Below are 26,800 nucleotides of genomic sequence, written 5' to 3'. Positions count from 1 at the left end.
GGATACTATCACCTCTTTTCCTGGGAGTTCAGGTCTATTGTAGCCACTCTGTCTATATATAAAATACCATAATAAAATACCATCCTATTTCTGTGCGACATATGCTTTTTTCAAATAATGGTATTATCATTTCTATACCAAATTCTGAAGTTAAAGCAAAGGACAAATAGCAAGCAAAACCAAAATCACTTTTAAAATAAAGATAAATATTAGATTATGAATACGTTATTATTCAGCCTTTTTTAAAATTTATAAAATGTTAGGATTTCATTATTAACAAGGGTATCCACTTTAGATCTAAGCACATAAATCATTGAGCTAATTTCCTTTATGTTGAAGATAGTTACTTTCCCACTGAAGGGGAAGGGGAAACCTTCTATTGACTTCAGCAGTGAAAGATTCAACCCTGAGGTAGAGCTGGGTGATAAGAAAAGATTAAATACAAAAAAATCTTGCCATGAGACTTTGGGGAGAGAAGGAAAAGGTAATTCGGCAACACAAATAATTCTGTTATTCAATTTCTTCTGCTTTCAGTTTTTTTGAGGGCTTAGCTGTGCATTCAGAAAAGAAGCACTTTTATGTACTTTGCTGAAAATGCTGATAATAAAAAAACAAACCAATAGATCCACTAGAATGCACCTCATTGCTTTAAATGATCTGTTTAATTGCTGTACTACTCTTATAATCACAACAATTAAAAAGATCTTATCACACAAACTTTTGTTCTGCTGCTATAGTACAACATTTAAAATACAACATGTAAGTATGTATCCTTTCATGTAAAGGAGGCAGATTCAATGATAAGCTGTAAACTCTGACAAGTAGACAGGTGTAATTTGCAGCCTGGACATTCCTGAACTCAGCTGGACATTTATGATATTTGAGGTAGTGTATACACATGAGTAAAGCAAAAGTGAGACATAGGAATATGACAGTCAAAATTAACCTTTAAGTATGCTCTAATTAGTTCCACATATATAGAACATTAAGTATCTGGTACCTCATTGCTGATCAACTTTTTGTGTTTCAAAGTATTTCCTAATAAGCCTGAGGGGAGGGAAGAGGTTTGGAAGGCTTTCAAACCCAGATCCCTCCTATTTAGCTCTTTCAGCTTTTTCTTTGCCTGCCTCCCTTCTCCACTCTTCAATATATGCCTATCCAAAAGATTTTTTTTTAAACCTAGTTGAATAATCAGAGACTCTGGTTTTCCTTATATGTTGTGCTATATACATGAAAGAAGTGCTGATTCCATGAAGATACACTGAATTATTTGTAAAAGATTCCTATGTCTAATGGCAGCTTGCCCTCTACTTTATCAAGAAGCTTAGCCCCTCTTCCCCCTGTTTTTTAGAGAACAGAAGTTCTAGATTTAGGTATGCTGAACCATCTCTGGCATCAGGAGACTAACTTTTTTGATTAATCTGGTCCTAAATATACCCCAATCATTGATTAGCATATCTTTATAACTCACTATGAAATATGGAATATCAATTTAATTTAACTTTCTTTTAGAATTTTTTATTTTTTTCAATTTAATTTAACTTTCTTTTAGAAATAAATACCCAGCTGTTTACCTTTTTAAAAGTAGTCAGGAATTTTCTGTATATACAAAAGATCAGCGATACCATTAACTCAAGGCTGTTCTTTGAGGCTTAGCTGCTACCATGACTAGGAAAAGTGCAACACAAAAGACATAGTTTGATTTAAACACAAAAAAATCTGGGCCATGAATTCACATAAATCCTCGCTGTTTGTTAACTCCTAGGCTGTTTAAAAGAAGGAATGTTTTCTTCTACCAGAACAGTTAGATTTTCTGATATTATCTCTTACTGACCTATATGGAATATTGTTTTAATAATTATGTCCCATGAGAAATGCGAAAGTATAGATCATTGCTATAATTTTATTATTAGATGCACACATATTTCTAAATTGGTATATATTTGAATCAGAGTATTCTCAAAAACCCAAGATTTTTTATAATCTGATTTTTTAGGATTTAAGATATTTCTATTAAAATTCAATTTCTTGAAATACAGAATGCATTTCAAGCGTTCTGAGACCATTTTAGAGGAAACAGTATTTGAAATTTCAAATTATAAATATTAGGCTTGTAGGATGATCCTGAACTGTGTAACCTAGCTGGTTAAAGTGGTGGTGATATTGAAAACATAGGAAATAATGAAGACTATTTTTAGCATTGCTAAAAATTTCTAATGTCATTTTCCTTATGTTTTTATTACTTTATTGTGTTTTCCTTACTTGAATTTTTTCAGACATTCATGATCAGAACAGCAAGAAACCTGTTATGGTCTACATCCATGGGGGATCTTACATGGAGGGTACTGGAAATATGATTGATGGCAGCATTCTCGCAAGTTATGGAAATGTCATTGTTGTCACTATCAATTACAGACTGGGGGTTTTAGGTAAGTGACTCTTTTCTTCATTGAAATATTTACACAGAAATATTTGATTGCTGAATTTTTCCGTTGATTGATCATAGATATTTGTCTCAGTTTTGATTTTAAAACAGAACAATCTCAATGATGGATTTTGAATTCTGTCCATTTTTTATGGAAACTGGGCTAAACTACATATTTTTGACAGCTGCCTTCACCTTGGAGAGAAATGACTGGAAATGTCTAATGTTTTGAGTACTCATATCTTTTTTTTTAAATAATTTCTACTCTATGTTAAAAAAAAAAAAATAGAAGAAAGTTAAGAATGAGTCCTCACAATTTGAAAACAGCTGGTAACGGCAAGAAGAAGGAAAATGTTACTATTTATCTGTGTTTATTATTTTTTTGTGCAAACTGGTTTTTAGAGATACATACAAAAAATAAAAGGCCATATACACTGATGGAATTTGCAGGTAATAGGCAATTGAGAGTCTTCAAGGAGTACAGTGACATTATCTTCAAAAATATAAGGAGCTCCATAATAATGAATTATAATACTGATGGAAATCAATATTTCTGTCTTTAAAACTGAAAAAAGAGCTGCATCTTTATAAATGACATTATAAAGATACCTGTGTTACCATTAGACTGAATAATGAAATAACCTTAGATCCATGACAACAGATCAAAAATCTTTGCTGCCTTCTCTGTGATTCCAGTTCCTGGCTGTTAGCGTGTACCAAACTTTCATCCAAAATAAGGTTAATTTATTTATTGAAGTTCTGCTTTTCCATAGAAAAACAAAATTTTATAAATTTGCAGATAATGGCAGACATTGGCAATATTTGTTACCTTAATGAAAAAGCTTATAGTTTGTATAGAATAGCATACAGACTGCTCAAATGGTCATATTTCTGGCATTTTAAATAGATAAGGTAAGGTACAATAATTTTGTTTGTGTGTCTTTTTACAAGGGTTTTTGATCTTTTTTTCTTAATAACAAAGCTGATCTATATTCATGGCGTGTACTATTTTGGAACACAGAAGACTTCTTTTGCTGAGCTACCTGTTCCTGCACTTCAACAACTTTATAGTTCATCAGAGTACTGAATTGTCCCTGATTTTGAGTCTTCTTTAAATACAAAAGACCATTTTTTCCATTATGCAAACAGATTTAAATGTAAAGCCAGAAATATAAAAAGATATCTTCATATATTTATGTGTGCAGTCTTGGTACTCAGAAACACCCAAACAAAAAAAAAGAGACAAAAAAGGAAGAACTCAAGACACAAGAAAATGAATTGTTGTTTTTTTTGTTGTCAAGCAATGTGTATACCCAGAAACTTGGTAGTAGTTATTTATCTGTAAAAAAGGTTATTCAATGGATCTCTTTAAGCGGTTTTCTCTTGATTTCTAAAAACTAGCATTGTTGAAGGATACAGATGAGTGTAAACCACTATAAGTGGTTTAAAATGTTTCATTGTCCCTCTGTATTTTATAAATCTGAAGGGAAAATGCAATATTTGCATTGGTGAACTCCTATTTTATGTATTTACATTGAAAAAAAACAAAATAGAAGAAAGAGTCAGAATGCTATTTTTTTTTAATTGTGGCATTCAGGAAAAATGGCACAATACAGAGACATTTATATGAGAAACAGAAAAGTAATAATTGCCAGGATTTTAAATGGATTAGGAAAAATACAATGTTATATTTGATATTAAATATTGCTTTCTCAACAGTGGCAAATGTAACTTTTGAGACTCTAGGGAATTTATTCTTTATTACAAGTTTATGTTTGAATTGGAAAAAGAGAAGATACTCAGAAAATGTGTACACACTTAAAAATCAGAGGAATTGAGTTTTATGAACATATTTATGTTTTTTCTTCCGGGGTGAAATGTAAATGTGATCATTGAGAACTCATTAGGTTCTCCCTGGACATTGGAAGATATTAGGCACATTCTATGTATTTTTGACTTGCTTCATAAGTAAAAAGAATGAAAAAAAGCAAACACAAATTTCTTCAGAGAAACAACCATGTGGAAAACAAACATGACTATTCATAAGAGTAAAAAAAAGTAGTGTCATTATTATGACATACAGTTTGAAAATTGACAATATTTGTATCCATTTCTTCTAGTCTGGGTTATTGAAGGTCATATTTCTGTAAATCTGGTGTGTTTCAATGGCATTTGATTTGTAAGTGCATGCACAAAGTCACATACAAAGCTGTTGTTAATGACAACATTAACAATGAGATGTGTAAATCTATCACTATTATCTCACCCTGTAATGAAGGACTATACATCAAATTGATCACAGTGCTGAATTGCTGGAAATGGTAAAGTCCTTTGGAAAATTCACTTGGACGGACATGAATACTGGGTCTTATAATCTCCATAAATGTTAATACTGTTCTTGAGGCACATAAAATTATTTTTCTTTCCATCTATAGTGCGTCATTATTAGCAGTAGATAGAAAATGAGGAGGGCCTAGATAGTCACTGGACAATCTTAGACATACAAATCATAGAAAAATAGAATGGTTTGGGTTGAAAAGGACCTTCCAAGACCATCCAGTCCAACCCTGATGCCATGGGAAGGGACATCTATTACATCAGGTTGCTCAAAGCTCCATCCAACCTGACCTTGAACACTTCCAACGATGGGGCATCCACAATTTCTCTAGGCAACCTGTTCCAGTGCCTCCCCCCCCATACTAAAAAATTTCTTTTGCCCCCCTGTCTGTTACCATAGGCCTGGTTAAAAGTTTCTCCATCTTTCATATAAGCAACCTTTGTATATTGAAAGGCCCCAATAAAGTTTCCTAGGAGCATTTTCTTCTCCAGGTTGAACTGTCCCAGTTCAGCTTTTCTGACCATTTTTGTGGCCCTCCTTTGGACCTACTCTAACAGGTCCATGGCTTTCTTGTGCTGGAGACCCCAGAGCTGGATGCAGCACTCCAGGTGGGGTCTTACAAGACCACAGTAGACTAGGGACAGAATCACGTCCTCCAACCTGGCCACATTGCTTTTGATGCAGCCCAGGATGTGATTAGCTTTCTGGGCTGCAAGCGCATATTGCTGTCTCTTGTCCAATATTTTCATCCGCTATTATCCCCAAGCCCTCTCATTCATCCCTGGTCTGTAAAATACTGGATTTTTTCCAGTGCAGGTACAGGACCTTGCACTTGGCCTTGTTGATCTTCTTGAGGTTCCCACTGGTCCACTTTCCAAGCCTTTCGAAGTCCTCCTGCATGGCATCCCTTCCTTCTAGCACATCAAGTGCAATTCTCATCTTTGTGATGTCCACACACTTCCTGATGGTGCACTTAATCCCACTATCTATGTCCTTAATGAAGGTATTAAATAGTGTTGGTCCCAGTAATAACCTTAAGGGACACCACTGGTTGTTGGTTTCCACTTGGATATTTAGCCGTTGACTGCAACTTTTGAGTACAGGGCCATTCAGCCAGTTCCATATCCATCTAACAGTCCATCCATCAAACTCATATTTTTTCAATTTATTGTCAAAAATGTTATGGGGGATCTTATCAAATTTCTTAAAAACATCTAGGCAGATAACATCATTTGGTCTTCGCTTGCCACTGATGGAGTCACATTATTTTACGTGGCCTCTTATTATTGTAGATTAGCCAGACATGATTTGCCCTTGGTGAAGCCATGATGCTGTCTATAGTTCCATTTCTGTCTTGCATATGCTTCAGTGTAACTTCCATGAGGATCAGTTCTGTGATCTTATTGGACACGGAGGGCAACCTGACTGGTCAGTACTTCCCAGGGTCCTCCTAATTACGGTTTTTAAAGCAGATGTGATATCCCTCAGTCACAGGCCTTCCTCTGATTACCTGGATTTTCAAATATGGTGGAAATGGGCTTAGTGTCTACATTTGTTATTTTCCCTCAAGAACCTGGGATGTATTTTATTGGGTCCTATGGACTTCTGTATGCTCATGTTCCTCAGATGGTCTGAAAACTGATCTACTACAATGGTGGGAACTTAATTCCCCCAATCTCTGCCTGGAGGTTTGGGGGATTTGACAGATGTAGGAAGAGACATTACCAGTGAAAACTGACGAGCAAAAAAATTTCTAGTACCTCGATCTTCTCCATGGCATTTTTCACTAGTTCTTTTGTCTTATTTATTGTGGGAAGTACATCTTCCTTTTCTGAGCAACACATCTGTAAAAGTCCTCCTAGTCAGTCTTCATATTCCTTGCCAAATTCAGCTCCAACGGTGCCTTAGCTTTTCTGATCCCATCCCTACATATCTGGATAGCATCTTTATCTTCTTCCTAGGACATATGTCCCTGATTCCATTGCTCCAAACTATGGCTACAATTGAGAAACAGGAAATTCTGGTGTAAAGTTAATGAAAAGACAGACATCTGCGTCAGAAAACCCCTTATTTTAATGTAGCTGTAACATCATGACATTCAGGGTTATAAAACATTTAAACTGAATGATAGGGCCAAAGGGCTTCATCTGTATCTTTTCTCCTTTCATCTGGCTAAAATATGTCTTTAGATTGTACACTGATCAATATTTATCTGTAACTAAAATACTCCCTGTCTTAGAGGACTGCAGAGATGTTCTGGGAATAATTTCCTCATCTCGCTCTTTCTCTCTCAGTAGCGCCATGACAAAATAGCAGACAGATGGGCCCAGGACTTTCCAACTTCTAATTATCTCTCTCTTTCCTTTGAATTCTAGAACTTCCTGTAATTTCTAGATCCCCAAGAATGCATGCAGCGATAATATGAGTTGTTATTTAGAAGGCCATATTTTCCCTTTGAGCATAAATATCCATTTATCGAAATGCATTCAATGGATAAGATCCTTTTGGGGCAAAACAATAAAAATATTTACATTTTCCTACTACTATTGTAGTGGGCACTGTTTCAGAAGTGGAGTGCTGTTGTCCTGTGTTTAATTACTTGTGTACTTCAAGGCTTGTGAGGTTCCTGGCTCTGCCCAGCTAGGAAACTGCTGTTTTTACTCATACCTCACCACAGTGATGACTGAAGATGCTACTGGAGCTAGAGAAGATTGCTAAATTGTCCCAGTGTGAGGCAGTGCTCCTGTATATTGAAAATTTCAATACTGTAAAACACAGAAGACCCACCCCACAACATATGCTTTGAGCATTGTGTAGGATGACAGTACTTTTCTGTTATACATTTGAGTTTTTCAAAATCTGAGTTTAATTTTCAAAATTCCAAAGCTATTTACAGAGTTATTTAACAGAAATAGGAGAAATTCATCAGAGCAGGAGGGAAAGTAGATATCCTAATTAAAATTATGTTCTAGTATTACAAAAAATTGAATGGTTTGAATGACCTGACTAAGTCAATCCAGATACTGCTCAATTCCTCTTTATTATCTACCTTCTTAGTCTTTGTGGATATGCTTTTAGAAGTAGCAACATCTTTCAAATACAGCTATAAGCACTCTTTTAGTGCTTTTTTCAGTATTATGTTGGCAGAAAAAATACAAAGGAGGGATTTATGTTTAGTATTGTTTTACAGAGACATGAATCAGCAGTCTCCTGGTGAGATTTCAATATGCTGAATCTCTGTTTAGATTGTGTAACAGCAAAAAGTAAATCTGACAACCCACCCTCCCAAAAAAAAAAAAAAAAAAAAGCAAACCAAAACCAAAACAAAACCTCAAAACAGTAAAATCAAAGCCCTATAATATTTTTCTATGCAGTTAAATTTAATCACGGTGTTACACATTTTGAAGAGAAGCTTAAGCAATCTTCAAAAAAGTTACCATATTCAAAGAGGAATGTTCTTGTGTGAGCTATTAAAGAAAAAAACAGAGATGATTTCTAGAAATATGAATCAGGCATTTGGAAGCCAGAATCTTATTTCAGAAAAATGGGAAATGCAAAACCTGAGATGAATTCTAGAAATACGAATGAGGTATTTTGGAAGGCAGAGCTAAATGAAACATCTACTGCAGTAAAATGAGACACGCTAAGAGTTCAGAATGGTAAAATTGACTTAGCATTTCTGAGACCCCTTGCAATTTAACATTTTCTTCCTTTTAGAATTCCAAATCATGCAGATAAGAATAGACTGTCTCTCATCTATCTGTCTTTTTCACAATAAGCATCCCATTTAAGTACTCTCTCTGAAAAGGCTGGACTCCCTTTTAGTAGAAATTATATCCACATGCAATTATAGTCTCTATAAGTAATCATATTAGGCAGTGGAATATAAATCAATTTTACAAGGAAGCTCCATAAATCTTTAAGTTATGAGAATTTTAGCTTGTTTTATTTCACTGACTAACTGTTGTGCAAGTTAAAACACTAAAAAAGTGCATGTTGTGAATGAGCTGCTTAGGATTTGACTATTATAAGTCCCAACTGAGCTACATTCTTTTCTGTTCTATTCTATTCTATTCTATTCTATTCTATCCTGTTCAGCAGTAATCAAATCAAGCAAGCAGTATATGACCTGATGGGCCAGATTCTTGTGTACAAGACTCTATAAGACGTTGAACTTTATCTTCAACAGTGTCATTGTTGAACAGAATTACTCTGTATTTTAAATTTTGATATGCAGATATCTGTTCCCTTTGTGCCTCTGGACAGCCCTTCTCTACCTCCAGTGTGTATGATTCCACTAGTACAAGAAACTTAAAGGTGGTCTCCTGGTAGAAAAGGCCAGAGGTAATACAACATGGGAATGACCCAGGAGCTGGAGTGGGTTAAGTAAATAAATTTCATGCTTACACAGAAAGGAGGTTTATTTAGACTCATTAAGCTTATTGTGACTGTTTCCATTGCTGAAGCCAATACAAACTTCACTACATTGCCTCACACTTCGTGACATTGCCTCACTTATGCTTCATGCAGATTTCCTGTCCAGTTTGGTCCCTGGTATTCTCAGTTGGCTAATAATTGTGTCAGCTAATGTCAGTTTTCATAGCTGATTTTCTAGTTTGGTGTAACTCCTAAATTCCCAGAATGACACCTGTTAATCCCACTGCTATCAACATATTTTTGTAGACTCTGCAATTTGATCTTTAATTCTTTTTTTGTTTGTTTTTCGTAAACCTTATGTTTTTCTCATATTTTAAATCTATTATTACAGTCACAAAAATTGTATTTGTGCAAATGCAGCTCATAAGGTCTGTCCATATACCACTGGGTTGAGACTATTCCAATTCAAATATCAGAAGCAACAAATACTTAAGTTACAGTGTCATAAGAAGCTATGTGTACACTCATAGAGTTTCTAAAATTACGTATATTGATTGTTTAAATGTAATTGTTAAAAGTGGAATTTAGCAAGAAACTTTTGACAGAAAGTTCCATTTACCTACATGCAACAAAATCCACTTTCTCCAGAACTGATGGATTGACCCAGTTGACTAAGCTAGTAGGGAATGGTCTTATAAAATAATTTTTATCATAGCCTATATAGTAAAACAGAACAAAAAACCAAAAAAAGCTACAAGAAAATGTAAAAGGACCTTTTAGGCCTGATCTGTGAGCCAGTTATTCACCAATCCATGATGTGTTTATCCAGCTGTGTGCTGGACATTTTATCCAGAAATATACTGTGAGAGAAATACTTTTTAATACTATTATGAAGATTCTGACTGAATAAAAGAAATTCATGTTAAGTCTACCATTTTGTAGAAGTTAATATTTTACACAGAAATTAGAATTAAAGAAAAAGAAGTAAAGTGTAATTTAACGTAACCACCCCTTGGAAATGAGCCTCTTAACATAATCAGAATGGCAAAAGTGTGTGTGTAAGGTAAATGTCATTATGTTACTCACAAGGAGACAGGGGAGCATCTTGCCGTAGTTAAAAGAGTTAAAAGTCGCATGATTGCACCAGCTCTTGGAAGGATAGCACAGAACAAATGTATTTTTTCCTGAATTATTTCATACTTCCCATGTAATTCCTTTCAATTACAGCCTGGCAGACAATGAAGGATCAAAATATGTTTGCTGCTTTACAATACCTATTCACACAGTATATGAATATACAGTATAGAGAGCTAAAGACATGCTTCCAGTGTGGTTTTGGAGTTTCCATTTTTGAACAGACAGACTTTTTTTTTGCTTTAATAGGTTCAAAAACCTCTGTAAAGTATCTTAGAATATTGAATGAATAAAGCTTTTCTGGTGATGGATGTTAAGTGCATCTGTCAATAGATATCTGTAGGTAAAGGTTACCAGCTAAGAAAGGCCATCCATTTTCATCTTTTCACTTCTGCTTTCTAATTGAAAGTTATGATTTCCATTTAGGAAACCAAAATAATGTGTTCTTTTGGCTTTCACTAGTGCCAAGTCTCTTGCGATAGCACTTGTTCATTTAAAGCTTACATTAAGAGAATGCATAGCAGTACAGGATGTAATAAAATTACTGTTGAAAAACTGAGAAGGAAAAAATATTTTAAGAATTTTCCATTTTTCTCCTCCCCATTTTTCACACCATCTGTGGATTGTATTATGTATGTTTCCTAAAATAAAGTATCCCCACTTTGGGGTCTGGGAAAAGGTAAAATAAATAGTTATACTTCAGAAGAATTTAAGAGAAAGGAATAAAACCAGAAGGTACCTAAGTTTCTTCACTCATACAATCTTAATTTGCATAAAGTCAGATCTTAGACATGTAAAGAAACAAAACCAATCTCTGTAAGTGTAATGAATGAGTTTATACTTAAATTTCTGCTAGAAATGTTAAATCAATGTTTAACATTTACTTAGGTGTGTGACTCTTTTTGAAACAATTTTTTAAGTATGATTTTTCACATTTCACTTGTGTTCCATATAAAACAAGTTGTCTGACTGTAAATATTTGTGCTCTTTGAAAATATTTCCACATTTTAAAAGCAATTAGGTACCTAACTGCCTTATGTCTCTGTTATGATCTCACCCATAACGACTAGTTAAGTTTCTATCAGAAGGTATTTCAGCCAAATAAAAAGGTAACAAATAATACATTGATTTACAGAGAATGTCTAGCCCACAACCAAGTACCACATTGAGACTAATTAATCATGAAAAATAATTAATGCCTTTATATTTCAGTGGGATTGTATTAGTCCCCAGCAGGACATAATCAGTGAAACTTTTCTTCTGTTGCGAATCTTTCAAGGAGAAATACTGTAATCAAAGCTTTATGTTTTTGATACAGATGACTTAGTTACTATAAACTTCTAGGAGATTTGCCTGTAAAGCTTCTTAACGTCTGTATCATTTTCTTTTTATCAAAAAATACAGACAGGACTCCTGTTTCTTGGACAGAGGGGTAACAAGCCAAGCCAGCAACCAAAAAAATCTTACACTTTCTACATGTCATTTTTATTTTACTGGGGGAAGTAGGAGCAATCAAACACACATTCTGCCCTATATTGTTAATTGTTTTTAATCAAGGACTTGGATTAGTCCTTGATAAAAATACAAGGAATTCAATTCTGAATATCCTTGAATAAAGGGTAGCTTACAGATGTTGTACTCCCAAAATAGAAGAGAGAAGAAGCTATGACTCATAAGGTCCTAATTTCATCTTTACTTTTCCCTTGCTCTTGGGAGAAATTACATTGCTTCAATTGATGACTTTTCAAAGAAGCAAAAGATTTCTCTTTTCTTTTTTGTTAATGTGGATTACAGATTGACAAAAAAGTTTGTTTTTTTCATAGCAGTAGAGTGAAAGGAGAATAATTACTTTTTTCTTTACAACCACAACCAGGAGCTCATTGCACTTTGTATCTGCTTATAAGTATGCGCATGGTCTCTACAATGCTAGACTCAAGATTGTTTTGTTCTGAAATGCTCTTATCTTCACTTTCAAATGTTGTAAATCTGTTTTAAAGAAAAAAACATTTCAATCACTTATCTTGGTGCATGGAAGTTTCTGCTGTTTTTCAGAAGTGCAGAATTTAAATTATTTGGTGATTTTATGAGGAAAGCAAAATGAGGCCTTTGTGAAAAACCTATCCTCTCATATATTTGAGCCCTGACACCAGCTTTGATGCTGTCCTCTGGATGGATTCAAGGACTTTGACATTATTCTTAAATCATGGGGCCCAAAACTGTACAGTACTGAAGGTGAGGCTGAATAAGGTGGGATAACTGTCCAGTTTGAGCAGCTGGTGATACACCCCAGATGAGGTTTGCCCTCTTGGCTGCCCAGGCACCCTGCTGACTCCTGCTGAGCCTGCTGCTGACCAGCATCCCCAGCTCCCTTTCTGCAGGGCTGCTCTCCAACTAATCTTCTCCCAATATATATCTTCATTTTTTCCTGTGATTCTAGTCAAGGCTCAATTGAAATGCAAGTTAATTTTACTGACACCTTTATAGTGCCTACTGAAGCCAGCTAGTCATGCCTGTGGCTGATAAGAGGGAATAAAATCCAGCTAGCCTTCTACTTTTCAACAAATATAATTAATTTTTCAATAAGTTTTATCTCTTAGGCACCTTTAAAAATCTAAAAAAAAAAAAAAAAAACTATCTAAGCAATGTTTATATTAAAAATACTTTGCCTCCCTTATAACCTTCATAGAGCATATGTACATGGACAACACTTATGAGAAAATATCCCAGAGATTTACTTCAAATACAGTCTTCTGAAAGAGAAACTTTATGGGGAAGGGGAAAAAAATCCATTTTGCATGCCTGCTAAAATAACACAGACCTTGAACTACTATTTCCTCTTCATAACTGCATTCAATATATTCAATAACCTATGGGACAAACTTTTCTAACATTCATGATGAAATCCTCCTGCTGTTTAAATCAATAGGACTTTTGCCTTTCAGTTTAAGGTATCCAGTTTTCACCTTCAGATTGTTTTCCTTAAAACACAATATCTTCTCTTACTGCAGAGAAGATCTTCCTTTTATTTTAATAACATGAATCAGTCATTTGCAAAGATCATAACAGGAAGAAAATCACTCCAACAAAGAAGTATATCAGTCTGGTAATCAGTTAGCTATATAGCTGAATCATCCAGGACAAATTGCCTGCATCTTGGTATCTGCAAAAAGATGGTACCTAAAAGGAGAATATATTAAAATTCTCATATCTGGAAACACCTTCTATGTCATCTCAATGAAGAGAAATTAAATTTAGAAACATAAAAAGACCAGTCAACACAGAAGTTCTAAATTGGTGACATTTTACCCTTTCCACATTTTAATTTTTTTTTCCAAAGGCAGTACTCAGGTTGCATGACTTTGATATACCCTGCCTAAGGGAAACGAAATTGATGTCTTAGGGAAATAATATATAGAGAGATCCTGCTTTAGAAATTCTAATGAATCACCGATGCAATTTTCTATTTATAAGAAGAAGTAAATAGAAGACAAGGTCAGAAAAATCATATAGTCATAGATTCATAGAATGGCCTGGGTTGGAAGGCACCTTAAAGATCATTTAGTTCCAACCCCTCTGCCACAGGCAGGGACACCTCCCACTAGACCAGATTACTCAGAGCCCCATCCAACCTGACCTTGAACACTGCCAGGGAAGGGGCATTCACAGCCTCTCTGGGCAACCTGTTCCAGTCCTTCACCACCCTCAGTAAAGAATTTTTTTCTAATATCTAATCTAAACCTACTCTCAGTTTGAAAGTGTTCCCACCTGTCCTGTCACTTCATGCTCTTGTAACAGTGCCTCTCTGTCTTTCTTGTGGACAACTATTAGGTCAGTCTGAAGCCTTCCCTTTCCCAGGATGAATAATCCAAATTCTCTTAGCTTTTCCTGATAGGAAAGGTGTTCAATCCCTCTGATCAACTTTGCAGCCCTCCTCTGGATTCACTCCCAACAGGTCAATGTCCTTCCTGTGCTGGGGATTCCAGGTGGGTTGTCACCAGAGACCAGAGTATAGGGACAAAACCACCTCCCTCAGCTTGCTGGTCATGCTTCTTTTGATGCAGCCCAGGATATTATTTGCTTTCTGGGATGCAAGCACACATTTCTGGGTCGTGTCCAGTCTCTCACCTACCAGCATCCCCAAATTCTTCTTGGCAGGGCAGAGAAAATAGGAACTAGTGATGTTGTCAAATACAGTTTGACGTATTTACAATTGAATATATTTTATTTAGGAAAGAACTGAGCATCTTCCCTTTTTTGGTAAAAGGAAACATGCTTACTGTTGCTAATAGGAAAAACAAAGCTGCATAAAAAAATTCTGAGCAGGGTCTTTGGTTAATCACACTGATCACTACCACATAGCATTGGTTAAAAATGTGATTTAAACAGACAGGTTTAGAGAAAGTTCCTGTACTGAAGAGTACAATAGAAAAAGTTAGACTCAGCATGTATCTAAGCAAATTGTGATTTTCTGACTTTCCATGTTTTTAATTTGTAAAGGACATCTGCAGGATGGTCTTGAACTATACCAGCATTCAAAAAACTACATCCAATTCAGTGTGCTGTAAGTTTGTATTCTAAATGATTGTTTTACATTTTTCCTGGTTTATGTTTCTTGATATTTCCCTGAAATAGAATAATCAATCAAAATCAATCAAAATCACTTATGACATCCTGCATGTGGCAAGTCTGACCGGCAGATGTTAAACAAATTTGGTTATGTTGCCTGTAAGCAACTACCTGTACTTTAGCAATTGAGACATTTTACAAAATTTACAAAACATGCCAAAACATTGGTTTAAGAACTGTAGGCAGTTTTTCCATGCAAATTGAATCCTGAATACATAGATTCTTTTAAAGGGTAGGAAGTTGCACTGTTCTCTCATGCCCAGGCATGCAAGAAAATAGTTTAGAATAAAGTATATGGGAGATGTACTGAAAGTGCTGTCAAAACTTCAGCTTTCAAAAAAAATATAAAGGAAGCAGTGCTTGTAGATAAAAATTAATTTTTAGTTTTCTTGAATACATTGTGAGCCAAAGTTTAGGGGGAAGCTCAGAATTTTGAACATTAGACACCTCAAAACTTATTGCATATTTGCTTCTATTGTTTTGCAGAGGTTCTGAGATGGAATACTATTAAATGTCTTCAAATAGAGTTTACTCTTCAAGACAAAAAAGTGTTTAAAGTGGTTTATTTAAGCAAAACTGTTAACTTTGTGCATCACTCAGGGGATTAGGAATCAGACTACATCATCTTAGATAAAGCTGTTTACTGAGCTTCCTCACAGCAATATGTGTGTACTCATGTTGAAAGTGAGCGGACATAGTGAAGTAGCAAGAGGTGATAACTTCATAGACATTCAGAAGATCAGTGGGGAATTCAAGTGTCATTCTTTGAATGCTGGGCTAGTACATTCTGTAATAAGTAATGACTATTTGAAAACAGCTGCTATAGAAACCTTCTACATGATCAACACAAAAGATATGGACAGAGTCAATTCCCTTTGAAAAAAAGGATTTCAGTATGTTGTGGTTTCATCCAGCCAGCTACTGAGTCCCTGTCAGCCGCTCACTCACTCCTGTACCTGTAAGAGGAGGGAGAGAACAGGAAGGGTAAAAGACAGAAAACTCATGGGTTTAGATAACGACAGTTTAATAGGAAGCCACACACGCAAGCAAAGCAAAACAAGGAATCAATTCAGTGCTTCCCATGGACAGGCAGGTATTCAGCCTTCTCAAGGAGAGCAGGGACCCATTATATGTTACAGTTATTTGGGAAGACAAATGCCATCATTCTAAATGTCCTTCCCCTTCCTCCTTCTTTCCTCCTTCTTTCATCCACTTTATATACTTATCATGATGTCATATGATTTGGAATATCCCTTTGTTCAGTTGGGGTCACCTGTCCTGGCTCTGCCTCCTCCCAGTCTCCCATGCACCCCCAACTTCCACCCCAGTGTGGCAGTAGAACAAGCAGGAAAGGCCTTGGCCCTGCGTAACTACCACTCAGCAATAACAAAAACATCTCTATATTATCAGTGCTTGTTCAGCACAAATCCAAACCACAGCCCCATACCAGCCACTGTGAAGAAAATTCACTCTATCCTAGTCAAAACCAACACATATATTTATTTTGGTTTTAATTAATGTATCCATAGGTGACCTTTTATACCATATGGGATTATTTAATTCAACAGGAAATTAGTTTAAGAAGTTTTCAATTTTTGCCAAGCAAAGAAAATATACTCTTTTAATACAAATGGAAATATTTTAATCTTTCTCTGCCTTTCTCCCATCCTTTTCAGTTACTAAACAGAAAACTAAGTATTTTCTTGAATCTACATAGTTTCTTGTTCAAATTGTTATGTATAAAATGGGTGCTTATCTGACTCCGAAATTTTTTTTTACAAAATTAGTAAGAAATAGATAAATATTGCCTCTTTTAAATAATAAGCCTTTATTACTTTAAACAATCATACATTTTTTAAATTAAGAAATTTTAAATTAAGAAAATACAAGTTTTGGAGAAATTGCCATTTCTTAATGAATGTCCTCTGATGTATATAAAAGCAAATGGCTTTAGGAAAATATAGGCTAGTTAAAAAAGGAACCTAACTTCTTTATATCTCTTGTGATCCTAAATTGTGGCATCTTTTAAATTTTTATCTTTCAAAATAAGATAATATTGCTAAGCAGAATGTATGGTTTGCAGATACAGTGATTATTAAAATACTGGCCTTTAAAATAATGATGATTCTAATAGCCAAGATAACAGAGAAGAAAGGAAGAACTATTGAGTGGAATGTTAATTTCTTCCTATGCTACTTTTACACTTTTTTTTTCAGTTTTACACAGTTCCCTAATTTTTGCTACAGTTGAAATAAGGTCAAACATTTCTAAGAGCAGCTGTTACAAGAAATTTCTTCTTGCATGGATGTTTCCCTAGGGCACTGACTCTTTTCTGTCCTGTAAAATAGATTTCCTCCTTAAACTAGCACTTTAAGTATTGAAGCATCTAAGACTAGTGCAAAGATAACAATTTGTTATCTTGTAAAACCAAGAAATTACTGAATCCCGACAACTATTCTGTTTGGAATTAACCAAAATGATGAGTACTTAAGGAATTTATTTAACACTATTCACTGTTTTGCTCGGGGGAAAAAAACCCCACAAAAATGCTTCCTCCAGCCTGAAGTGTAAGATTGAGGTCTTGTGTAAAGTCAAAACTCCTGATTCTCAATTCTTTCAACAATAGCAATTTCAAATAGTAATTGCTCTGTCCATATTATTTTTTATTGTTGATGTATTCATCTTTAATTAGAGTTATAGCTTGGTCATGGCTTTTTCTGGAAATTTCAGATCATATTAAGTGTTTGCTGACTTTGAAAGCCCTGAAACAACCTTTGATCACTGAATTTTTCCTTCTCCCATTTCTCTTTTAATGATAGATAAGGACACAGGATAGGAATCTGGGAGAACTTGCCTTGAACTGTGTGATGAATAAATCAGAGGTAAAGTTCTTTCCTTTAATCCGTTCTAGAAAACAGGCAGCTCTGGACTGAGGGAAAGCATTTCACAGATCTGATTTAGAGCAGTTTCTGCAGATCATAGTTGTAGACTTCAGCAAACTCATCTGATGCCAAGAAGATCTTTGCCTTTTCTTTTATACCCCTGTTATACCTTTTTACAACTTCTGTATTCCTAGTGCTTTTTGCCTACATTCTTGGACTTGTTTGTCAAGCTAAGAGGCTAAACATTTTAGAAGCTTCGTAGCTAGGGATCAGTGTGCTCCAGACCCCAAAGTCCTCTCCAGAACATATTCTGTAAACCAAGATAGAACCATCCAGGAGAAGGCTCCTTGGGGAGGGGGGGCTCACTTGAGCCTCTCATAGGGGAATCTTTGATAGATATGCTAATTAGTAAAGCCTATAATGTTATACCCAATGTTGGGGGGGGAAAAAGGAGAGACACGGACACAGAGATAGATTTGGTGGGGTGCATCTCGATGCACATGACCTGGACGTGTACACCTAAGGATCCTTAAAATAAATACCAAGGTAAAATCCCTTTTCCCCTTCTAACCATGTATGACTCTTGATTTTAAGACCAGGAAAAGGCATTAGTCCATTTTACTTATGGCTGCATAAGCATAAGAACTGGCATATGCAAGAGAATAGGAACGGTGTTTGCAGCCTGAAGTTTAGAAAAACCATAAAAGGAATAGATCAGAGTCCCATTCTCAGATGCTTCCAATATAATAAATATAAATTTCTAAAAACTGTGCAACCCATGTTTGTGGAAAGGTAGTTCTTTGACACAGAAGTGAGCTGAAATGTGTTCATCAGATTCTTTGATCATCTGCTGCTTCTATGACTTTTTCTGAAAGATACTGGTGTAACTTTGTCATATTTCTTATGTCTTCTAATGGTGCCAGGTAGGTTGTGCACATCCCTGAAAAGGTGCTTACTCAAATGCAATCAAAATGACCATGGATGTAAAGCTTGCAGAAAATGAAAAGATATCCTTGAAACAGTTTGATTTCTTTTTCTGTAGACTTGACTATGCCTTACTTTATTTCAGTGCATATATTTACTCTGTGTAGTGTCTTCAAAGTAATACTCAGACCATGTTAAATAGTGGATATACCAGTTGCAGTGCAAAACAAAAAAGAAAATTTAAAAAGTTGCAGATATTTTCATCCATTAGCTCCTCTTGGTGTATTCTGCCTCCTATGCCACATAAAGCGGTAATCTTTGACCCATTGATGCAGGGACATGAAATGTCATATTTCCTTAAGTTGATCACTTTCATGCATTCCTCCTATTTATACCATGTATCTTTGTTCTTCCTGGTAACCTAGGAATCACATTCAAATCCTCTTAGACAGAGCTGACTGTTTTATATATGTGAGCATCAAACGTTTCTTGAATACTGCCTAAGGACAAAAGGGCTGAAGGTTACCTTTGACATGGTTTCAAGGTCTGATTGCACATTGTGCCGTAATCATTTTCTGAAGCTCGCTGTGTTTTTTGCACATGGACTGGCTGGACAGTTATGTTCAACATGATGATTGGCTTCTGACAATAGGAGAATTACAAGTAAAGTGGGAAAGAGCAAACTTGAATGCCAGGAGCAGAGCAAATACTCAGATGCCAGGTAAAGAAAATGCAGACACAACCAAATCTGAACTAGGTAACCATCATGTTGAATAGAATCTGAATTTGGTCATGAGGCTTAAGATGAAAGGACCTCCAATTGTTAGTTATTAAGTATTTATACTTTTTAAACTTATTTTTTAATATCATGCCCTTTAAGTTACTATGCATATTGCCTCCTATTTGGTTTTTTTGTAACTGCTTAATTATTTAAAACCTCAGTGCTTTTATATGACAGAAGCTGAGCAACAAGAATATCTGAATGGAAGCTCTAAGTGTACACTGAAGGGAGGGCTAAAAATCTGTGATAGAGGTATTGTGCATGTGGCTATCACTAAGTTGACATCTAACTTGCCCAGTAAAAGACCTTGTGATGTTATTGACAACCTCGTGTGTTTAGAAAATAGTCTGATCTGGAAACCATAGTTTGTGCCAAGAACAAAGAGCCCATTAAAAATAAATAAATACTATTTTCTTTCAAAACAGCATTCTTAAAGGAAGGAATAAATAAATAACAACACATTATACATGCATATATTTTCTTCTGTATTAACTTTTCTAAAATAATGCCTGTACTAGTGTTTAGTTATGTTTGAGAGATTTCCTTATTTTCCATTGTCTAATTACATTGTTTTAAATGGTACTTATATTTTTTTTTAAAATCATCTCTTCTGAATTCTCCTGAACATTTTTCAGATAAGAATATTAAAACTAAATCTAGGTATTGTGTAAGCAAGTTCTAGGTGTTGCATGAATGTGGAAAATGGAATTTTTATGTATGCTTCTCAGTAGTAATATTTTTTCTTGAGTGATTCTAATCCTTATCTACCCAGTTTGTTGGGCTCAAATTTTACTTCTTTATTTCTCTGCCTACCTTCTGTATGCAGATAGATATGTAATTTTTACAAATACAACGGTCATTATTTTGGAATCGACTGAAATAACATACATTTATTTACTCATAGAGAAGAAAGTCTTGTCAAAGACCTTGAAAACCAATAGAGGAAAAATAATTACCTGTTTCTGAAGAGCAGTGTCTCATGCAGGGAGAATCAGTACATTCCTCAGTGGTATTAGCAAGTAGACTTATTGATGAAAACCAGTTCTATATACTGCCTGGTGTACAAAAGATCAGTGCATTAACATATTTTAATCATTTTAAAATGCATTCTAAGCACATTCTGAATAGTTCTGCATTTTTTTGCCATAAACTACCTTATCTTCTGAATTTTGGGAAGTTTATTTTTTTTTCCCATGTAAATGCTAACACAAAGTTGAAGGATCAAACTGCACATTTTTTGGGGGGGAAGAAGTAGGGATTTCAGTGGTGCCTTTAGAAGACAGAACTTTTTTATAGTCATGGAACAGAGAAACAAAAACTATTGCAGCTGTGTTTATACCAAGTCCTGACTATTCAAAGTAGTGGTTCGTGATGCTTGAATAAGAACTTGATACACGCTCGTTTGTTCATTAATGTCTTCGTGATCAAATTGAAGAGAATTGCGTCTAAATACAGTGAAGAAATGTCCTTTTCAAAATCTCTATATATTTAATGTATTGAATTGATACATTAGATTCTGGTCTAATGTTTATTGAGCCTTACTTACTGAGTGCAGATTATGTCCTAAAATCTAATCCAAGCCTTCAAACGCAACAAACTACACTAAATAGTTACCAGTGAGAACACATGCTATATAAACACAAAGAGAAAAGTTGGTTATTTGAGTCTTCTTCAGGGCTATGAATATTGACTGTGGTTGCTTGAATATTACAGCTTAAAAAGAAAGAAGTAAAATGACATGTTTCTTACAATTTTCCTTCATTTAGTAGAAAATATAATTTATCCCTTTATCTTGCCCTGAAGAATGTACTCTGTTGTGTATCCAAGATGCTTTATTCACGTAGATAACCACATGAGCTGATATCCATGCTAGCCAAGAAGAGTGAAGGATTGGTCATATCTCACTGAGTGGAACTAACAGCAGAAGAGTAATCTAACATAATCCAAGGAGAAGTGCATGTTAAAGATACTTAACGGCACCTTGTCCTTTAAAATAAAGGAGATGGTAGATGTGAATGAACTATGGCTGAGGTCTTGGGTCTCACAACTGAAGTTAGGAACAACACTACATGGAAGAGGTTGCTGACAGGACAGAGGACAGGTGAGTTATAGGTGGGTCCTGAGCCCTTAAATGGCTGCTGAGTAAATAGAAAAACTCTGAAACATCCTTTTTTATTTTTACTTTCTCTATGGATATATCTAAGGTTCTAGTAGAAAATCTTTCTATTCTTTATGTCTCTCAAAGGGTTGAAGTATGAACAATAGTACTCCCATAAAATGAGAGCTGTTGGTGTTTCCAAGAACATGAATAATGATTCATTTTTAGATGCCTTTTATGGCTTTCAGCAGCTTTATAGCCAGGGGCTGACTGGAAAACAGTGAGGGTGTGAAGTAAGCAGAAGCCTTTTCTCAGCAGGCTCTGTAATAAGTAAGTATTTAGCAAGGAAAAGAGACTCCTTCAGGGAGTGCTCCAGAGCAGGAGCACCCGGTTCAGGTGAAGTTTCCTCTAGGAGAGCTCTCAAATCTCACTGACTGTACTAGGAAAACAAAAAAGACTATGTTCCTTACAGAAATACTTAAATTTATTTGATTCACTTAAAAAGAAATCAAGCACCCTTCTTTTAAAAAGTTCTTTAAAAGATAACTTAATATTTTGTTTCTTTGGGGTTCCTTTGTATGGGTTTTTTAGTGGGTTTGTTTTGTTGGGGGTTTTTGTAAGAGCTAAGAATTGTTTAAGTGAGGGAGAAGGATTATGCATAAAAATGCAGTGAAAGATACTGCCAACATTTATATGGGCTTGTGTATTTCTCTTGCAGCTATGCTGGGTACAAACCACTAAAAAAGAATGGAGACAACAGAAAATATAGTGAGATAATTGCAGAAAAATATTTTAAATTAGTAACTGGAAGCAAAACTCCTGTCCAAAAAATAATGACTTGGTCTAAAATACACTGAACTTCTGAGATTGTATTATATTATTTTATTTCTTTTAAGTACTAAAAAATGTGAACAGCTCTATAATAACTTAATCAAAAGAATGGTGCCACACAGAAGTTAGAACTGACTGTTGGGCTTGGCAGGGCCCAAGAAATGTTTGGTATTGTAGACACAAGAATATACATAAGGAAAATTGTTCTCTTTTTCTCTCCAAGGCTGTTTCATAGTCAGCTATGTCAGAGAATATGACTAGATGATCTACACGTAAAGATATAAAGCTTTTCTTTTCAAAATTATAGGCTCAATAAGCAAATAAATTAATTTGTCACCTGTTTCTGTAAGGTGCTGAGCAGTTGGCTCTGATCCAGCAAAATGTTTCCCATCTACTTCAGTCTCATTAACATCTATATCCGTAAAATAAATGCTGGGAATTCACTGTTAGAAAAAAAGGAAAAGAAACCCAAACCTAAACAGCCTCTAATTCCACGGATGCAATTATGGAAGATTCATTCATCCAGAGAGCCATTTTAGTGTTTTGTAAAGATCTACTTTTAAACCTGCAAGGGATTGCTGCAAAATTGAGTTGAAACAACTTTTCAATTCACTTTTTTTTTTCATGTAGGTCAGTTGATATTTTTTGTCATTGCATACTTCCTTCTTTTTTAGTTGGTGTTATCAGAAATTGGCCTGCTTTTACCTAATGTTTTGAAAGATCACTCTATTAAAAAGTTATACAGCATCTATGTATTATCACTGTTTTATTGAAAGATGTAAACATGAAACATAAAATCTTTTTTGATGTATCCTTTGATTCTTTGATTTAGAATATTTGTCTGGTTCAAGTCTGTCTAGACTCATGATATGAAAGGGTCAAAAAGGAAGGCCTAAGTCTCTAAAGGTCAAGTAGCCCTAAATAAAAAAAAATATTTTTATATTTTCAGTGCTTGGGAACATGAATGGTTATAGAAAAAACAGAAGCTGAAAAATATACTGAGTAAGCAAACCACTGAATAAAACTAACCACCTCCAGCCCCGAGCAAGCTTAAACTCACAGCAGCTGCTTTCTTTACTGCAAACAAGACAGGTTGTGAGAAAGAACAGAAGGAAAGAATCACCACAAAACCTAAGATTAATTGGAGGTTGAGGGGCTTGGTGGAAGGTCACCTCCTTACCTACCTGTTGCTCTGAGATACAATACAGGCAGGTTTTGGATAAAGATCTGAGAACCCAAATCTCTTGGGAGACCTCAGAAGCCAGGCAATGTCAGGACTATAACTAGCTTCTTTTGACCTGGTTGTTGTGGTGGATAATAGTTTGATGGTTCAAGTACTTACTTTAGAAGAGGGAAACTGGGGTCATCACCTGTGCTGACCACGGTGGGAAAGGTAACCAGCAATTCTCTGCTGAGGTGTGTTTCTGCTTTTTTTTATCCTAAATTTTTGCCTACTCTTCCTTTTCTCATATTCTCAGCTGCATGTTTTCTCAGCTTGATGAAACTCTGTTTTCCATGAAAAAGTGGAGAGTCCTGTGCAAGAGTTTAATGTGTCTTGGTGGATAAGACACTTCCGGAAACATGGTGTCACCTTTGCATTTTCTGAAATCACTGCTTTGTTTTACTTCATTTACTTCTACCTTAGACTGAAGTAAATAGCATTCCTTAGTATTTCCTATACTTGGTGGTTAAGGCTCATATCTGACATGGGTAGACTGGATCACCTTTCAGAATCTGTGAAAATGACCTAAAACATTAAATTAAAGAAAGAAGTCTACACCTCTTGTCTTTGAAAGTGATTTTAAACCCGAATTAATAGATATTGGTTGTTAAATAATTTGACAATGGAGCTAGCAGTCTACCTGCCCAAAATTTAAATAAGAAATCATGAGCATGAATTGGAAAAAAAAATTCTCAGAGCCTTTTAATTCTGAAAGAACATCTGATCTTTAATATTACTCCACGTGATTCCCAAAATGACCAATTTTCAAACCTTTTTTTAACGGTTCCTGATTAAAAATATTTTTACTCAAATATATAATGATGCTACCTGTATCTAGAAGCTTGAATTGATGACACTGGAATACTTTCTACATGAGGCAACGTCACCTCTTGAGGACTTGGGAGGGGAAGTGTAGTTGGGAGCTCATCTTATTAAGTAGACTGGGAACTTACGCAACTTGGATGTCTGTCTGTATTATCCTCTCCTCATAGTAGAGGTAGGTAAAATAAATCTGTTTAATTTTAAGCAATTAATTAAGAAGTGGTTAAACTAGAACTGCCTTCTTCTCTAAACTTACTGCAAGTAAATTCTTGGCAGCTCAGATATCTGAGGAAGATAGATTCCTGGGGAAAGCAGTAGATGTTGTCTGCTTTGACCTCTGAAGGGCATTTGACACTGTCTCCCATAACATCCTCATGGGTAAGATCAAGAAGCATGGGTGGGATGAGTGGACAGTGAGGTGGATTGAAGACTGCTCCACGTGAACCTGCTTAAGCAGGGGGGTTGGCCTAGATGATCTCCAGAGGTACCTTTGTATCCCCACCATTCTGTGATTCTGTGATGTAAACTATATTTTTTTGGCAAATCCTTCCTTGTATTCACAAATAATATCCCACTTAAATATTGTGACATTCTTTAGAATCACATTCTTTCCTTACTGTTTTTGCCATGAAAAATGATTTGAAGTTATAGTATCATGGAAAGTTTTCTGCTGATGTTCACAAAATGTTCTCCTGAGTCTAATCTATTGTCTGTTTACAACATTTGCGGTGTTTTGAAGTTAATTTCAGGGAGTTTTTGTGCATGCTTTTTAATAATTCAAACTTAAGTAGTAATAGTGTTCTACAAGTTTGTTTATTCCTTTTGAGTCCCGTCATTTCAACATGAATTAATGTTAACAATGTAATTATTTTGCTTTAGTACAGTCAAATACACTTTATAAAACTGTTGTTTCATTTTGCTTTTTATTTTAATGAGACTTTTAGGAATATATAGCTTACATGAAATCAGCAGTAGAAGGTAAGGTGTGCCTAGCATCATAAAATTTCTAGTGAAAGAGATATACCATTACTGTCAGTTGTGAAAAAATATTTAGCATGTTTAAGAACCAATGAATTTTCTAAAACAATGCCTTCTATACAGCTGCCATAAGTACAAATGTGTTTTTAGGATAACTCTACCATCTTCAGGAAGCAAGAGGAAAAACAAAGAAACAAAGAAGCAAACAAAAAACCCGACCCAAAACCAGTCTTCAAAGCTTCTAGGAGCCAGTGATCTAAAAAGTGACCCTTCGCAGTCAGATAATAGCTTAAAAAAAAAATAAAAGGCTTGTTTGAAGTTTGTCTGTCATGAATTAAAACATGACCTCAGTTCTAGTGAATTTTTATTTCCTGAAGGGTTTTAAAAAATTAACGGGAGTGAAAAGAGTACGACTTTAAAAATAAATTAAAATAAATTTAAAAACATACCCTAACCTTTTTAATTGGGAGGAAATGAAAAGCAGTTAAAATTATATCAACTGACTTTTAAGAAGTCTTACAGAAACTTATTAAGAAATTCATAATTACAGTAGATAAAGCTGATTATATTGAACAAGTAGTCAGAATGTTTATTAAAAAAAGAGGATATTTTTAACATGTTCAATGGAATTCAAAAATAGTAAGAAGCTCACCAGCTACAGCTGTTAAAAAAAGAGTAAAAAATCCCTTTTTCTACCACTGTGACTTTCAAGTAATGGCAACCAAAATTTTGACTTAGCATTCAAGTAATGGTAGAAGTATTTGAACTACAAAAATCCTCAGTCTAGGCAACTCCAAAAGACCTGAAATTTTTAGGGTATTACAATTTGCTTGTACTGGAATTCAAAGCACAGTCTTGTCACTGGACATGATAGTGCTTTTCAGTTTCTTTGTAGGGGTAATGGGCACAACAAGGGTAAGTAAGGATTGCAAATGACTCATGTGGGTTTCTTGGGGTACAGGAAGGAGGTGCTATTTCTTGCTACTATTAAAATAGTATTTCAGACTGGTTATCTTCTTATTTTGGGGTTTTAGACATAATATTTTTTTTTTGTTCTGCTTTTTTTTTTTATCCTGTAACAGTCATGTTTTGATGGATTGTCAAATATGAAAATTTGCAGAAAAAAAAAAAGTGTAATTTGCTGCATGGAATATTTGTTTTGTCTGTGATGTGAACTGAGCTGTGTCACTACTTGGCACTGTAGTATAGGTACAGACATAATTTTTTTTCTGTTGTTTTTTGTTATGAGGTGATTTTATTACTCAGATAATACCTTTTGCATTCTTTATACTGTCTGTTTATTTTCAAAGTTGAACTGTTGACATGCTTGAATAAAAAAACTAGAAATACAGACTTTCTTAC

General features: G+C 35.0%; 1 protein-coding gene across 2 annotated transcripts in view; it reads left to right on the top strand.

The window, feature by feature from the left end:
• NLGN4X (neuroligin 4, X-linked) overlaps positions 1-26,800 on the top strand; it is a 141,168-nt gene that overhangs the window by 67,837 nt on the left and 46,531 nt on the right. For both annotated transcript variants that reach the window (XM_008635879.2, XM_008635877.2), the window contains one exon: positions 2,277-2,429. In XM_008635879.2, coding sequence (XP_008634101.1) covers positions 2,277-2,429 — 153 coding nt within the window. The remainder of the gene's footprint in view (positions 1-2,276; positions 2,430-26,800) is intronic.

This window comes from Corvus brachyrhynchos, unplaced genomic scaffold, assembly GCF_000691975.1.
Source record: "Corvus brachyrhynchos isolate BGI_N302 unplaced genomic scaffold, ASM69197v1 scaffold83, whole genome shotgun sequence".
In the NCBI taxonomy this organism is placed as follows: domain Eukaryota; kingdom Metazoa; phylum Chordata; class Aves; order Passeriformes; family Corvidae; genus Corvus; species Corvus brachyrhynchos.
This window is presented reverse-complemented; position numbering and strand designations above follow the sequence as displayed.